At 38.3% G+C, this 16,645-nt stretch overlaps 1 protein-coding gene across 3 annotated transcripts in view; it reads left to right on the forward strand.

Moving 5' to 3' along the window:
• The window catches only part of SLC35F1 (solute carrier family 35 member F1), a 225,747-nt gene that overhangs the window by 202,663 nt on the left and 6,439 nt on the right, over positions 1 to 16,645 (forward strand). For 2 of the 3 annotated variants that reach the window (XM_064413006.1, XM_064413008.1), the window contains exon 7: positions 1,284 to 1,438. In XM_064413006.1, coding sequence (XP_064269076.1) covers positions 1,284 to 1,438 — 155 coding nt within the window. Of the gene's footprint in view, positions 1 to 1,283; positions 1,439 to 11,374; positions 11,609 to 16,645 lie in introns of those variants that run through there. The other variant, XM_064413007.1, reaches the window with a different exon arrangement.

Here is a 16,645-nt window from a genome sequence, read left to right on the forward strand (position 1 = left end):
ACTGCCTAAAACTTAATTCTGTTACCAGTATACAGTTATCTGTACAGTTACAGTACCAGTTATCTGTACATCTTATAAATTTGCTACCTATGGGTAAAAGCAGTTTTTACCATGATTGTCCATATTCTGAATATAAATTCAAATTCCTTATCATGCCATAACATGTATGGACGCTGATAATTTGTGTCTGCTGCATTTGTTTCAGTTGAATGTACACTTCAGTTCATATGCTTCCAAAGGACTCGATCTGTCACAGCTGACTTTGTCCTTTAGAAAGCTTTTTTAAAGAATTTTTAACTAAATTGATCCACATGCAGATATATGGCCATTATATGCCTTTTTTTTTATCCTTTCTAATCCCTTTCAGGACTTTGGCAATCAGATTTTTCTACAACTTTTAGTTCTGAAGAGCTGGCATGAGTCTAAATTTAGGCTTATCCATATATCAGTTGGGAATTCTCAGCATACAGCAGCCTAAGAAATATCATTTGCATGAGAGCAGATGAGTAAAGTGTTTGCTGGTTTTTTAACTTCATATTGATTAATTTGCCTAGGGATTTATCAAGTAATAACTGAAGCAATGAATTATTTCCCAGTAAGTTATTTAGGTTTTAAAATTAATTTAGATTTTTACTGTAATGTATTTTTATTATATTAATGTCTAACAATCTAATTTGTGTGAGGCACTCTGTAAACATGTAGCAGGAAAGAGTTTCAGCTCACAAAAGTTTTATTGAGGAAGGCAGAAAAAAAGGAGTAGAGGAACAGAGGTGCAAAACTGTGAAGTGAGTTGTCAGTTTTGGTGGCAAAATAGGACTAGGACCTCTGACACTTGAGTGCTGTCCTCATGCATTCATCCATTTGCTCATTAACTCCTCTGCAAATAATATTGCATTCATATTTTGGGTCCATTCCCAGAAAATACTGTGTGCTCCATCCAACTCAGCTGAACTCACTTGGTGCTGGGGATGTTCAGCTCCTGCAGAGACTGGATTAGATACGTTCAAATGCATCATTATGTCTAAATCTATGTTGGACATGAGCTAGTCACTGGTAGTATAAGACACCAATTTGAAACACCTCTGCTATTATGAAGATCCCAAAGGACCTTGTGTCCAGTGTTGATATGGTTTTCACTCTCTATGTATGTGTACATTATTAATTTGAATTTTTCTTTGAAAAAGCATTATTCTTTCTTTTCCTAAAAGCACAAACTTCTTCCTCCCAACAAAGTCATTTCTGCAGGCTGTGACGTCACTTTTCTTCTTGTTTCTCCTCTGCAGGCTTGCTGTATGTTGGCTTTAGTGCCTGTATGTTTGGCCTCTACAGCTTCATGCCAGTGGTCATAAAGAAAACCAGTGCTACTGCCGTCAACCTCTCCCTGCTCACGGCTGACCTGTACAGCCTCTTCTGTGGATTATTCCTCTTCCACTACAAGGTACGTGGAAATGAGAGGTGTGTTTGGGTGATAGCAGTGTGCCTCAAGAAGCATCAGCTAAGGACGAGGAAACAAAAGAAGCCTCCAAGCTTTGCTAGATCTAAACAGTTAAAGTGCAAGTTGATTTTTTTTACTTCAGGCTTCCTACACTAAAACCAACTTTATTTTTTGATTTCTTGTTTGCTAAGAGAGCTCATTTGGTCTTTTTGTTACAAGTTTTAAGATTTGAGTACCTGTTCATCAGCCACTGTATCATTAATTTCAGTTTACTTATCAAAGGTTACTTTCAACTGCTGTGAACAGACCTAAGGTGGCAGCATGAAGGGAAGGACTCTTCCAAAAGTCCCACAGACTTTTTTTGCCTGGGAACAAGGCTATTTCATTCATACTGATTCTGAATTCATAACTAAATTGTTCATAAATTACACCTTTCTCCTGGCGATACCAGTGACTTGCATCTTATTGTAAATGCCAAAATGTGCAGCATACTTGTGTTGAAGTTAAGCTTTGACCTCCCATGTCCCCTAATATTTAAAACACCATGTGGTACAGGACCACATTTGACCTCCAGTTACAAGGAATGGCACTTCATTATTCACAATTATCCCCCGCCAGTGTCCATCCTGTGAAAATAACATTGCAGTGCTGGAAGCAATTGATTTCTACCATCATTTATTCACAGGAGGGAGGTTACTTGATAGCTAAATTGTGTTAGAAGTGTTAGGCAAAAGAAAGCCTTAAAATTCTGAGTGTCTAATCAACTCAAATCAGATTTTGTTATAGTAATAGTACCTGAATGAATCTGAATGTGACAGTGAAAGTTCAAATCTTCAGAGTTCGACACAAAGTTGTTTGTCTTTTATTTTGGCTTTGTGGCTTTGAGAATTTTGCAGGCACAAGAAAAGCAAGAATAGAAACAAAAATTTGACTAAAAACATAATGTAGGGGTTGCCTGCTGCTTTGCAGCTCTGTCTCATGGTGATATCATTTCTCCTTCTTTCTGCCTCATGCTTCAAACCCAAAGTGTTTGACATTAGGTGTTATCTGAAAACTATCTCCTGTAATTAGTATTATTTGATACACACAGACAAATGTATTTAGGGGTGATATTCCACTGTTTCTAAGAAAAATTACTACATTACACAGTGAAAGACAAATGTTATTCTGAAAATAGTGGTGGTGGTGGTGTACTAGCAAAATCAAACTCCAGTACAGGGAAAGACTCAAAAGGCAGCAGAAGGTGAACAGCTCTGTGCTCAGCATTGCTCAAACCTAACAAAAAAGGCAATTTTGCAAACACAAACTCTGAAGTTCAGACACTTTAGAGTTTGTGTTTGCAAGGCAAAAGTTGAGTTAAAGGTGTAATTTCTTCCTTGTGTCTGATGGATACATTAGCAGAGCCAGGAAGGCAGAATTTTCAGCTTTACTGACCCCCATCATTCTACAGTAAGTGCATGTCAGCTCCCATCCATAATGGCATCTTGGTCTCCCTCCAAGACCTGTATGGAAAAAGTGTTCAAGAGTAGAAGGCTCAGAATGGGGAGGTTTTCTGGTTGAAAGCACCCATCTCAACATGTATCCTGGTAAACTGGTTGAGTTCCATATCTGAAGTAAATGATGCTCCCCTCTGCCCCTTGTTCTAATTATTAGAAAACTGAAAGTCTCATCCTCCTATGGTTGCTGTATGTATCATGCTGTTGCTTTCATAAACTTATCAATTACTTAAAGCTATCCAGGTTTTTTACCTCCACTGCTGCCGAGGTTCTGAAGACCTTCAGAACATTACTTCTCCAACAGTTACAAACCTCCTTATTTCCAGCATAAATTTACTTGTACCTGGTTTTGGTCCATTCATCTTTCTACCAAGAGCATCCATTTAGCACCAGGAATGCCCATCTCCATGGCATTTTACTCCATTGGTACATCAGTAGAGAGGAATCATCATCTCTCAGCCCTTAGTTCACTAATCAGAGCAAGCCCTTCTCTGCACCTCACCTGGTTGGATTTCATCCTCCAGCTTTTTCAACCTTCAGCTCGAGGTCCTGGTCCCTCCAGCACCTGGTGCAATGCTTTTTACTCTGTTTCTCTAGGAAGCCAGTTACCCCATAGACAGCAAGCCAGCACTGGCATTTTTCATCACTGCATTTCTTCTGTGATTTATACTTGTCCTGCACTCCATACAACTCACATGTCTCTCCTTTCTTCTTCCCAGCTGAAGTGTTGAAAAGGAGAAGACCTTTATCAAGGCTTTTTGAAAGGACCTTTACCTGAAGTGCAGCATCAATTTCTCAAGTTGTCAGTGTCTCCTTTCACACCCTTCAAACTTACATTGCAGATGAAATTTGAAGAGAAAGGCTATATGCAAAGATCATGACGATTTTAAAGTTCACTTAGTTATTTGGTTTCTTCTTTAGTTACCATGTTTCTGTTCACAGTCAGATGACCTCCCCCTTTTCTTTATGGTTTGCTATCAGGTATCATTTCATCTGAGGAAGTGGAACTGTGAAATGTGTGACTTGCACTCAATAATGAAGTCTAATATGTTGGCATGAAGTGATCTGAATTAATTCCCCTCCTAGGACTGTGCACACTTGCTTGTTTCCTAGCTTTTAAAGAACTGTTTTGTTCCTAGCTCATCTGTACATCTCCTGCAGCTCCTTCTGCTTTTTTCTGCACTGGCCAGTGGGCACAGCCCCACTTCACTGGGAAGCAAATGGGTTTATGCTCAGGTAGGATCAACTGAGTGGTTTAGTGCCTTGCAGAATATCATTTTATGAGGCTTTCAAGAAACAGTTGTGATTTTTCCCTCTGCTGCTACTTTTATCACCAGACAGGTTTATTGCACCTATAGCAATAGACCTATGAAAATCCTTGGAAAATGCAGGAAATTAGTTTAACTGAGTTTTAGAGCTTTTGAAACCAAACTGAAGAGAAGATTGTCTTTGAAGTGTTTTGAGTCATTAGCATTTCATTTTTGAAATACAGCCTTACAAAGTCATTGCATGCAGGACACGAGTGAGTTTATTATAAACAGCTGCATCTCTAGTCTTACCCCACATGCAGGCATCTTCTTTGCACAGAACATTTTCCAGGACCATGGAAGCTGGAAATTCAACCTGTTAACTTGACACAATTCTGGTGATATACATGTAATTAAAGATGTTGATTTTTCAAGATTTTTTTTAATATTAAAATGTAAAAATATATAGCTTTCAATTGGAGATAGATTACTATATTTTAATGCATCATTCTTAAAAGTTCTTGCATCCCCAAAATAAAAGATGTCTTTTTAGTTCTTCTGTAATCAAAAGTTGATTTCACATACTCCAGCGGATGGAGAAATGCGTCTTGCCTCTTTGGTAGCTGAATATCCACCATTGCCATAGCATTTAAGTATACAACACCATATCTTCACTATTTTTTTAACTTCTCACCATATTGAGATGTGTTATGCAATTTTTATGTTCAAAACCTTCCTAGCTGGTCTGTTCTCATTTTACCTTCTTCTTTAGCACAAGTAACAGGACTGTCCTTGGCCATTCTTTGTTATGGATACATGGACACAAGTGGTGTTGAAAAATTCAGGGCCTCCTCTCTGGGTGCACAGAGTTAGAACTTTTCTATAAATATGGGGGCATTTTTTGTAGCAGTATTCTTTTTTAAATTTTATTCTCAGCCTTAGCTCTTCTCTTAGCTCTTTTCTGTTAGCTTCTTTTGCAAGCTCCATGTTGTCTTTAGTCATTCTAAGCAAATTAGGTTCTCACTAAATAATCTAAGCAGTTTATTTTATATTTTCCAGCAGCTAGAGCATGAATGCTGATTGTGTTCTGGACTAGCAGGTTGTGTCACACTATATTATATCATTACCTAGCAAGCCAAGCACAATCAATTATATTACGCCTTGGCAAATTCATTCATGACTTTATCCAAGATGCAGCTATAAAAATTCAGAATTTCTGGATACAGTAGCAATTCCCAAATGAAGAAAATGCATGTATTTCATAATGAATCAGGGAAGTCATGTATCTCAGTTTAGAATCTCAGAGAGTATCTGTGATGAAGGACTTGAATGGACATATAAACATGATACTCAAAACTTTCCAGGACCAGAAATCTGAAATTATGCTAGTTGAGACCTCATTTGCTGATACTAAGTGAAGTTTCTAAAAATTGCTTCTCAATGCTAATTCTAACAGTGTCCATCCAGTGGGAAGACAATCTTCCCATTACAGCAAGAACAAGCCATGAAGACTGGAGTTTTCTCGGTGGAGAAGAGAGGGTGAAGGCTGGGGGAAGGGGGTTTCTGGGTTTTTTTTGGCTGGCACAGATCCTGAGCAGTGCTTGTGAATTTGGGATTTACAGAGTCTTCACTGTAGTGAAAATTTGACCTTGCTAGAAATATATATTGAAGCCAGTGTGAGTTTTTCTGCTGTCTTTGGTGCGCTTCAGTTCATTTTCCTAAATTAGGAAAGCCTGCCACTCAAGGAATAATCTTTAGAAAAATTCACAGTTTCATGACTATGCAGATAAAACCTTATTTTTGACCTTGACTCTATGTGCTTCAGGCAGTCCTGGATTTTCTTGGAGCAGGATGGATACAAAGTCTGTGGCTTGATAGGACTTAAACAAAATTGGTTTGGTTTGGGGGAGGATTGTTAATTACTTTGACTTTTATTTGGCAGCCATCCATAAACATCTGTGAGACTTCTCCCAAACCTCTGACCTCACTGAGAAAATACTTCAGTTTATGTTCTCACCTTTTTTTTTTTTTTAACTTCCCTGAAAGTATTAGCTGAAGTCAGTAAGATCCTATTCTTTGCTTGCACTTGTTAGGGAACTAACACCTACCTATTTTAAACTTGGCAGTGGTGTTGTCAGTGGTGCTGTCAGTGATGCATCATTATTTCTAGGGAAGCAGGCAGTGCAGGCTAAAAAGCTGCTTTTTACACTATCACTTTCTCAGTCATGTACTTAACGGTATTGTCCTGATTAAATTGTGTATGCAGGCTGCTTGATCCATAAACTTTCTGTTTTAATGGAACTTAATCACACAGGGCTTTTATCCTTCTGAATACTTCTAAGCCTGTGATAATAATGAGGGTAAGTCATATTACTAGTTAATTCTTTATTTATGTCATTGGTAATGTGCAAAAAAAAAAAAAAAACCAAAAAAAACCAACCTATGTACATGTTGTGTGTTCTTTTCCAAAGTACTAAATTTCTTACAGTGGGAGTCCCTCTCAACAGCTCTGCTCCCATGAAGCTGTACTGCCTACATGCCTTTCATCTAAGCAACATCGTTTTCAAATTTCTTTAAATTTATTTATTTCATTGGTTAGCTATTTGAATTTCCTCCTCCAAATTCTAGTCAATTAGAAAATAGTTAGGTGTCTATATGTAAAGAGCTGCCTTGAGTTGGAAAGGAGTGAAGTGTGTCTTTGGTCACACAAATTCCTGTGAGAGCAAGGGCCCCATCCACTCACCCTTTTTGTGATGGTGCAGGATGGCATACAATAAAAAAGCTATGACGTAAAATGACAGAAGAGAGTAGAAGCTGGAAAACTAAATGCCTCCCACCAAGATGCACAGCCTGACAGATTTTTAACAACACAGCACAGATATGGCAGCTTTTTAAAATACTGCATTTTTAGAAGGATGTCTTCCTCCCGCAGTGCTATCTTGCAATAGATTCATTAGTTGCAAAGCATGAATAGTGAAACATGGTTACTCACTTTTGGAGGGCATCAAGAAGGGTGTAAATGATGTGGCATTCATATTGCAGAAGTTATGATAAAAGCTCTGATTTCAAATATATTTTTCAGACACTAGCTCATCTAAACGTAAAGTTTTTTAGCTTGTTTTCTGTGCTTTTAGCTTAGGATTTTTTCATTTGGTCTTGTGTTAAAAGACTGCACACAACAGAACTGATTTGAAGCTTTCTAGGAAAATGCATTTTTGTTGAAAATGCCTAATTATCAAAACAGGAATGCTAAGTGAGCACATCTTAGAATTGATCATAGAACGCTCCAAAGCAAACGCCACCAGCACCCCCTTTTTATTGTGGGTAGCTCCTGAATCACTTCTTGCTATTTCTTAGTGTCATACCTTCCTGCATACCTCAAGTGTCAAAATGTAAAATTTATGGGATTAGTGAAAAAATTATTAGGGAATTGTTCAGAGAGCTCTTAAGGATACCACAAGAGTACATTGTAGAGTTGTTACAATCTGAAGGAAGTAAATAGCTTTTAATTCCTACCCAGTATGAGAGCTCAAAAATATTAGGGGAACTCTTCCTGTTACTGGAATTAACTCTTGAATGATAAATCTTCAAAAAAACCATATTGATTTTAAAGGTGCTGGTGAATATGGGTTGGAAAAGGAAAGCTGAGGGATCACAGCAATAAAGATACATAATATCAAAGAACCAGCAAATGGATTGCAAACTGCTGAGACCAAAAAATATTGTAGCAAATAACTATCTTTTCTCTTTTTCTTTATCACAAGAAAAAGTGCAGACAAAAAAACATAATGGAGCCATCCTATCTAAAGAGATGGATCTTACTGACAACATACTTTTTCTAAATGATGCTCAGTGAATATGAAAGCAAAGACCAAGAGGCTAAGTTTTGTAATTACTTGTGGGGGAAAAAAATCAGCATAAATAAAAACCTCAGCATTTCCCAAGACAAGCATATTTTGAAGACAAGGGAGTACAATGAATGTGTTGAGTTACATATCTCAGCAATAATTTGCAACCCAGGAAAGAAAGCCAAAAAAAAGGTCATGAATTAGCAAGGCAGCAGTTGCATTCAAAAGCTTAAACAAGGTTTAGCTATTGAAAATCTACAAGATTTTCAAATTATGATTCTTTGAATTGGATGCTATTTTCACCTTTGCATAGGGAATCAAAGAGTAGAAGTCCCTCAGAGATGTAGACAGAATCATCTTTGAAAGAAAATGCTAAGGGTTAAATGCAATAATTTCATTACAAATTTGTTATGGAACTGAGTAAAGTCTATTTCAAGTAGTAACCAGAAAATAAGGTAGGATATTTAGGAAGTGTGCAAAGAATTATGTGTGGCCTACAAATTATGCCATGGTCTATGAGCTGCCAGGAAGGAACCTACTTAAAATCTGTTTTGATATACAACTGGATTGGAGTGCTTATTCCAGTTGTGCCTCCTACCAGCCAAATCAGTGAATGCCACTGACATACAGGGTTAAAAAATCCTCATCAGCTTCTCTTTCCTACCAGAAAGGAGAATTGGATCAACACACAAAACATCAGTTAGAAAACATCACTTTTACATGCTTTCAATCTAAGCAGTGGAGTATTTTATTAGCTTCTCTAACATCTACAAAAACATCTTTTTGTCTAAACTCCTCCTTCCCACTAAACTGGAAGCTTTCAAACCCATTATATGGGATACATGCTTGACATCACCACTGCTGACAAGTAGTTTTATTAGCTGGACTAAACTTCTGGAATAATTCCCACCACCTACATTAATTAAGTTTAGCAAGGAACACTGTTAAAAGGCTCATAATGGATCTGAAGGAGATTTTTAATAGCTTTAACTTATAGTAATCTGAATTTTATATCTTAAGGACAAGAGGACAACTTGTAGGGGGAAACTCCAGATGCAACTGGACAAAACATCTGTTTAAAAAATTGTTAGAAATAAACAGAAAACAAGGAATCACCAAAAAAAACCAAAAACAACAAAACAAACTAATACTGTGCAGGTAAAAAAGAGAGGAAGTGAAGTCTAATTACTGTAAAAGATAAACCAAGCCTGGCAATGAAGAAGAAAGTGAAACAAGCAGCCAAAAGTTCTTGTATTATTAAGAGAATAAATAGTTTTGCTGTGCAAGGACAGTGGAGACAAAAATTAAACAACCTTTCACTTGGCACCAAAACAAAATTGGGACCTTCTGTCATATTCAGTAAGGATGAGAGTTTTAAATGTGAAGACAATGCACTGTCTTCAATAGAATGGAAATTACTATGTCAGAAGTAGAAACAGAACACAATAATCTGAATGCTTCAAATTTGTTATGGAGTAGGCAATAAAATCGGAAAAAGACATCATTAGGAAGATGGAGATAAATGAAATATTGGATAACATGCAAGCTTGTTCACACGTGACAGATAATCCTGTCTAAATCTGATGTCTGTCCGATAATTTAACAGATTTTTATAGGGAAAAGTCAAATGGTAGATCTAATGTGCAAGGCTTTTGTGCAGTGCAGCACAGAAAATTATCAGTTCAGCTGAAGAGCAGGATTAGTGATGTAAAGATTGGAAGCCAGGTGAGAAACTGGCTAATGAGGATAAAGGACAAGGCAATGTGCTGAGAGAAACAGCATGCTTGAAGGAACTTGCTGATGGAGGTCCCAGAGCTGGTCTGAAGACCAGCCTTGTGTAGTGACTGTAGTAATAGATTTGGCACCCTCAGTAGGAAGAAGAATTAGAATAATCAGGCAACTAGAACTGGCTGACATTGAGAAATGCTGTGAAGCACAAAGTGCGAGGCAGTGTCTGTGGCAACAGATGGGAAGAATTTGAGCACGGTCGTGACAAAGCTGTTTCCAAATGAGTCTGTCTAGGTATTTCTGGTATTGATGGAGAAGTGCTAATGCCATTGGACAGGACAACTTACCATCTCAGGGACAGCACTTTTCTAGCTGTAGCTATAGGGTTTTTTTCTGTCAGCTCAAGACTGCCAAACACAGCTTTTCTCTTATGTGCTTCAAAGCCTTGACAGAGTAACCATATGGCCCCTAACAATGTACTGAATATGCACATCCCTAAAAAAATCTATTGTCTGTAACATAGCTTTGATGGGTTGGGAGGGACTGTGGAACCTTAACATATATGAATTAATTTATAAATTCACAGAGAGAAAATGAGAATTATTTGATCTAATGATACAAGAACATATGGGTGGAAACTGAGAATGTTTTGAAATTAGGGGGATTTTTTTGCTATCATAGCAGGGAGGTTCCAGAATAATTTCAAATAGGTTTGTGGGAAGTGGAAAAAGATCCCTGATAATGCTTGCATGAGAAGGATTTGCCAGATGGAATATATCATCTGATTGTAAGCAGTAATGGGGGGTTGGATTTGACAGCTTAGGACATGCTCTCCATTCTGATTCCCTCATGCACCTGCCTTGAAAGTCGACTCAGTTCAGAGCTCTTGGATCTCCTGAAGTTTGGCCTCTCTTTGCCAGCAACAAATGTGTCACACTACAGAGAACCCTGACATGAAACAGCCGTGTCACACTCCCTCCAGACAGCTGGCGTGGTCACTCATGGTAAGGTAACTGCAGCTGCATAGTCCTTGTTTCTCAGGGCAGGAGTGCCTCCCATTTGCATTGCCAGAAGAAAATGACACCATTTGGGAAGGAATTTCTACTGGAATTTCTAACTGTATTGTTAGATTCAGCAGAAAAATATAAACAAAGAATCCAAGATGAATCAGTTATTGTAACTGCGGTTTTGAACACACTGAGCACAATTAGCCTCATGTACAGTAATAGAGAATCATTACAGCAGACAGCTGCTGCTATATTAAATACTTGCACACAAACCCAAAAAGACACATGGCAACTGGCAGCTGATAGAGAAAACCAACAAAGAATACTGAAAGATAAAAGTGGGTGAGGGAAAATTGATTTTATAAGCTTTTCCGTTGTGCTTCTCCTTTTTGTATTGAGAACATCTGAAAGCATAGGTCCTTTACCACTCGCTTGCCAAATAATTGGTATAAAATAACCAGAAATGAAGCCCCCTTATGCCATAGTAAGGATGCTCACAGGAAATTAGAGAAATGTAATAGAAGTGCTTTAACTACACATAAAAATCTCTTTCCTACATAGATAAGATTAAAACAGATTGCAGGACTCATTCTACCTTGCACTTTTTAATTAGACAGACTGCTGGTACCGCGGGGGTACTGAACACAGGCTCCTTTTTTCTCCACGTCTGATGTCAGAGGCAACAAAGGGAAAGAGAAGAGAAATCAGCGTTCCCATTTCTCCTGGCACTCGGGAAATGAAGATAAGCCATTTCACACAAACATTTTGCCCTATCAGGCATGTATTTAGGAAGAACAGGCTATTATTAATTTTTTCTAAGTGTGCCATTTGAGAAGCATGAAATCGTGCAGTTTTGTGCAAAATCAGTATTTGCCTTACAGCTGCCTATGTCAAGCTCAGAGATTTTTCCTAAAATGCTATTTGTTTTCTGCATAAGTTTGTTTCATTCCACCAATGAATTCCAGGAAATCTATTAAGTTTCCTAAATTTTAATAGAATTGGTGGAGACAGTTTTCCAGTAAATCCTCCTAATTTTTCTCCCTTGTAGATAACCTCAGCATCTAAAAGGTAAGAAAGCTTAGGTGTTTCCCACTGACCACTGTGGGAAATCATTCAGGAACTGAAAAAGAAGGTGCTGCTGTATGACAGAAAGCACAGATCAGTATGTTTTACACAGAGTAAAACATGCAAGCAGTACAACAGAATCAGCTGAAAAATGTGTCATCTGGTTCCTTGTCATCACGGTTTCTATGCAACATTTTCAATTCAGCATAAGCCATAGTAATGGACAGCATTTCATCTGAGTTAGGTCGTATTGAGAGTGCAAGCAAGCGTCAGGAACTGAGAAGTATGGCCTTTCTGCCATGCATGAAATGACAAGAAAATCCTTCTTTGGCTTCTGTGTTTTCATCAAATGGCAACAAGGGTTTTCACTGTCAGGTTTTTCACTGTGGTTCAGGCAAACCAGAAAGTTCTTGCTTTGTTTCTGCTGGCATCAGTAAGGTGTTGAGACAAACCTCCTTCATTCAGTGATGATCAAAGATGTGGAGTAACTAGCTACACACTTCACTTTTCATCCCAGCTCAGGGTGTTCAGAGGGCAAGAGAGGGCTTTAAGTCATCACTTAAGACTTTATCCTCATGGTTTGCCTAAGAAATAGCTGGAGGTCATTTAAGTGTGAAGATAATGCAGTCCTGCCGGTAGTGGACAGACTTGCTGTCCAGAAGTTATCATCATTACTGAAGCTGTCCAGAGCCCCTTTGTGCCCTTCTCAGCAAGAGAACCAACATTTCTGCTCAGACGTTCCAGCTTCTGCAGTTGGTGAGCAGGGAAGGCACTCTAAACCATACCTCAGTGGTTTGGGTCCCTTTGGAGATTTCTTAAAAATCTCGGAGAGGTCTTGCAGGACACATAAAGGTTCGGGTGGATTTGCTTTTTCTGTTTCAATGCAGTCTACAAAACTCACAGCAACCTTCTGGTGTGTGGTGCTATTTGGGGTTACAAAATACCATGTTTCCCTGCTGGGGGTTGCTTCAGTTTCTGTTGATGAGCAGATCAAGCTCTGAATCCCAAAGAGGTATCTTCCTCATAGGCTGGGACAAAAATAGTCAGCAGTAGTTTAAGTCACAGTGCTGATCTAAGGCAGACTCTGTCAGATCCTCATGAGTATGATCCAAGGCAGTCACCAAAGAGCTATGACTAGGATGCTGGCTCCTGTTACTATTAATAAAGTAATATGGCTGCAGCATCCAGCCATGCAAGTGAAAGGACTAGCACTATGTGAATTCCTAGCTCTCAGAGCCCTCAGCCTTCTGGTACTGCTGCTGGCTGGAGAGTGTGTGCATCCCACAGTACACTTGGTCATGGTGAGCTTCATTTGCTGTGTTGGAGGTGAAAATAGAAAATTGTGGAAAGAAGCTCAGCCTCTTGATCAATTTATCAAACAGAGTGGAAATGTCTGTTTGCTATATAAAAGATAATGAGAGAAATTTGGTTTTAACTCCCTTCACTCAGCCTGCTCAGGTATTCATGTGTGAAATTACTCAGGGGAAAAAGGCATAAGTCAGTGAAAGAACACCTACCGGCCTTAGCTTTGATGGGCTGTGCAGCATATGGTACAAACTGAATCAACCTGGAAAGCAGAGTTCACTGCACTGCACAGACCCACAATGAGAAGGAAGAAGGTGGTGGAATTGCCTGTCTGGAGAACATGGATTGTGCCAGCAGAAATATGGAACTAGATTAATTCCACCTGATATTTACATTTTTACCCCTCTTCATCACTGTGATTCTAAGGAGGTCACTTTTCTCTGAGATTTAAAACTTGAATTAATGGACTTGATTTCTTTATTCATTTATACCAAAATGTGGAGAACTGCCAGATGAGGTAGAGAAAAAGGTAGTTATTCCATTTCATACTCCATCACTGAGTATGTGAAACACGACAATTATAAATTTTCAGTTAGTACTTTAACAAAAACACCTTTTTAAAGACTTGAAAAGCACAGTTGAGTTGCCACAGGCTCGGAGCAGGGGTTCATACTACCTACGAAGAGATTCAGTGTGTGGCTGCTGTTTTGAAATACAAATGAGTGCTGAAGTGCTGCAGCTCAAATAGTCTGCTCCTGCAACTATTTCCAGTTCAATGGACTGAGTAAAACAGAATTAGCATTTTCATAACCATTGCAATAATATTCAAGATCATTATCATGATGGCTGAGCGAGAACCCAAAATTAGAAAACCATTGAATTTCTTTGTCTGTGTGGGCTTTTCTGCAGACTCACATCTGTCTCATTTTGTCACTCTGGATACTGTTTTGCCATGGTGTCAGTGGTAACATGGACATGGACATCTGTGACAGCCAGAACTACTTGTCTGCAGATTCCCTTGGCAGGAGTCAGTCAGCACAGCCTTTCCTAGATGTGATTTTTCCATGCAATTTTTCCATGCATGTTTCTTTGGGCTTTCCCTTATATATTCATGACCTGTGTACTGAAGAATGGCCTGTTCTTTCCAGACCAAGGCATGAATTCACTACCTTCTAAATAGTTTCTCTTTCTATTTTTTCCTTCTCCTGTTACTGTCTAATCACTGTTCATCAGATGCACTCATTTCCCCATCAAGAAACTTCCTTTTCTCCCACCTTTCCAAGTGGATTGCTTTAAAGCATAAGAGTCTCAAGAGGAAATAGTAGAAACATTTTACCTATAGTGATTTCAGGATATATGAAAGGCAAGTTTCACATAGACAGACAGTAAAAAGTAGAGGATAAAAACCAGTAGGGAGTAAATTTTGAAAGGTTTAATAGTTTATTCTAGATTTTTAAAAATACTAAATTTTCACGTGCCTTTATACTCATCTTCTTTGTTTTAGGAACCTTGTGATGCTTGACTTACTCATAATTTTGATTAGCTTGCAACAAAATGCTATATATATAGGCTAAATTTTGTTTTGTGAACTTCATCTACTGTCTGTAGAATTGCAGATATGTTTGGGTTCTTTTCTTTTTTAAAGTCAGAGACTTTGTGCATAGATAACAGAAGGAGTAATTTCACCTTACATTTGCTGTTATCAGCTGGAGCTTGCTGCTGCAGTGGTTTTCCTGGTGGGGTTCTGCACACTCTGGAGTGATGCCCCTATTCCTGCAGCTGAGTCACCAGCTTCCATAAGCTCATCTGCTGAACCTCACTGAGTGGATCCATTCAAGTACTGGGTTCCTAATGAGCAACTCAGATAAATACCAGAAATGTCCACTCACCAGAATCTGTGCTTGTTTTGATAGGCTGATCAAATCTGGTTAAGCATGTTATCTTGTTATATTTGTCTAGGTTTTGCTTTGTGTGTTTTTCTTCAAATTGACCGGCACCAAAGATGTGCCTTTTACATGCTGAAAGGTAATGTTAGTTTAATATAGGCTATTCTTACCACAGGTACTAAATGGCGTCTAGAGAAGATATTTTTGTGTTTTCTTAATTTTTTAACATTTATGAATATCATTGTATGATCCATATTGAATACTATTGATTGAGGAAGCATTTATAGATGCTTCACATAGATGTCAGAGCAGAGCAGACATGATCAGATCTGTAGAGCTGATTTAACTGTTTGATTTGACTGCTTAAAAAGCTTTGGCAGATGCTTTTCATGTTAGTGATGAAATTTGTAAGTAAGGCACTTTCCCTGCAAAGGAGCTCTCTGCCTTCTCCTCAAAGGATCCCTATTCCCCATTTTTATTCTGTAAATTCATCTTTATTCAGTAACCAGGTGTTTTCTCTTTTAAATGGGTAAGAAACTGAGGATCATTTAAAATCATTGTGATTCACAAAACAAATTCACAGGTTGAAAATCAAATCCAGGGACTCAAGACTGTTAGGTCATTGACCCCACCACAAAGTCATCTGGTCTCTCAAGAAGCTTCATGGATGAGCAAGTTTACATATGTAATATATAAACGTAGATATGAAATCCACAGTAAAACCGTTTAATGATACGGAAACATGAGTTGGCTTTTAGTCTGTTTAGGGTGTGTGGCACTTAGCTAATTTAGGCCAACCAATTTCTCTTCACCATGTAACTCTTTAGCAGTTATCCTGCTTAGCGTGGAGGGAAGGATTTGGAGAGACATACAAATCTGGATATTTTAAAAATATTTTTTCTTAGAGGAAACATGTTTCTGTAGAAAGAGATCATTCAGTAAAATGAAGCACAGTATCATTCTCAAGCAGCGTTTTAGGCAGAGAGAGGAATTACACACTTCCCAAGAACCTATAGTTTGGTTCTGCAGTTACATAAAGTGGCAATGAAAAGTGATCCTCCCTCACTTCGTTTCTTAGGAATGGCTCTTTCCTCTGGTTTTAAATGTGTTTCTTTTTCCTGTCTATTAATAGCAAATCTCAGTAGATGAGGTTTATAGATGAATATTTAAAAAACCTCCAAAACTTACACAGCAGTAGAGTGTGCCTGGAAATCTTATCTTCCATAAATTGCAGGTTTCAGCTGGAGTCTGAGTAGCATAGTACAGTCAACATCAAATTTTGTTTTTGGGAAATAGGTCTGCATCTTTCCAATGCACTGATGGATTCACTGCTGTTTTAATAGGAGGAAAATATCCATTCATTTCAAATGGGTTTAGATCAGTCTGACAGAGTATTGACAAAAACCATAGATTTGTCATGTACTTCAGTATATATTCCTATATTAACCTCACTATCTACCTTTCTGCTTCAGTGTTGCAGAGAGCTGCTGCACAAATGAATTCAACCTGGACCTTGTTTCTAAGGAAGGTAAAAAGGAAGGAATTGTCATAGGACTGTCAGAGTCCAGGTCTCTTTGAAGTAGCTTTGCACAGATACCAAAGACAAATGTTTCACAGACCTTTGTTTA

Source organism: Passer domesticus, chromosome 3, assembly GCF_036417665.1.
Source record: "Passer domesticus isolate bPasDom1 chromosome 3, bPasDom1.hap1, whole genome shotgun sequence".
NCBI lineage: Eukaryota > Metazoa > Chordata > Aves > Passeriformes > Passeridae > Passer > Passer domesticus.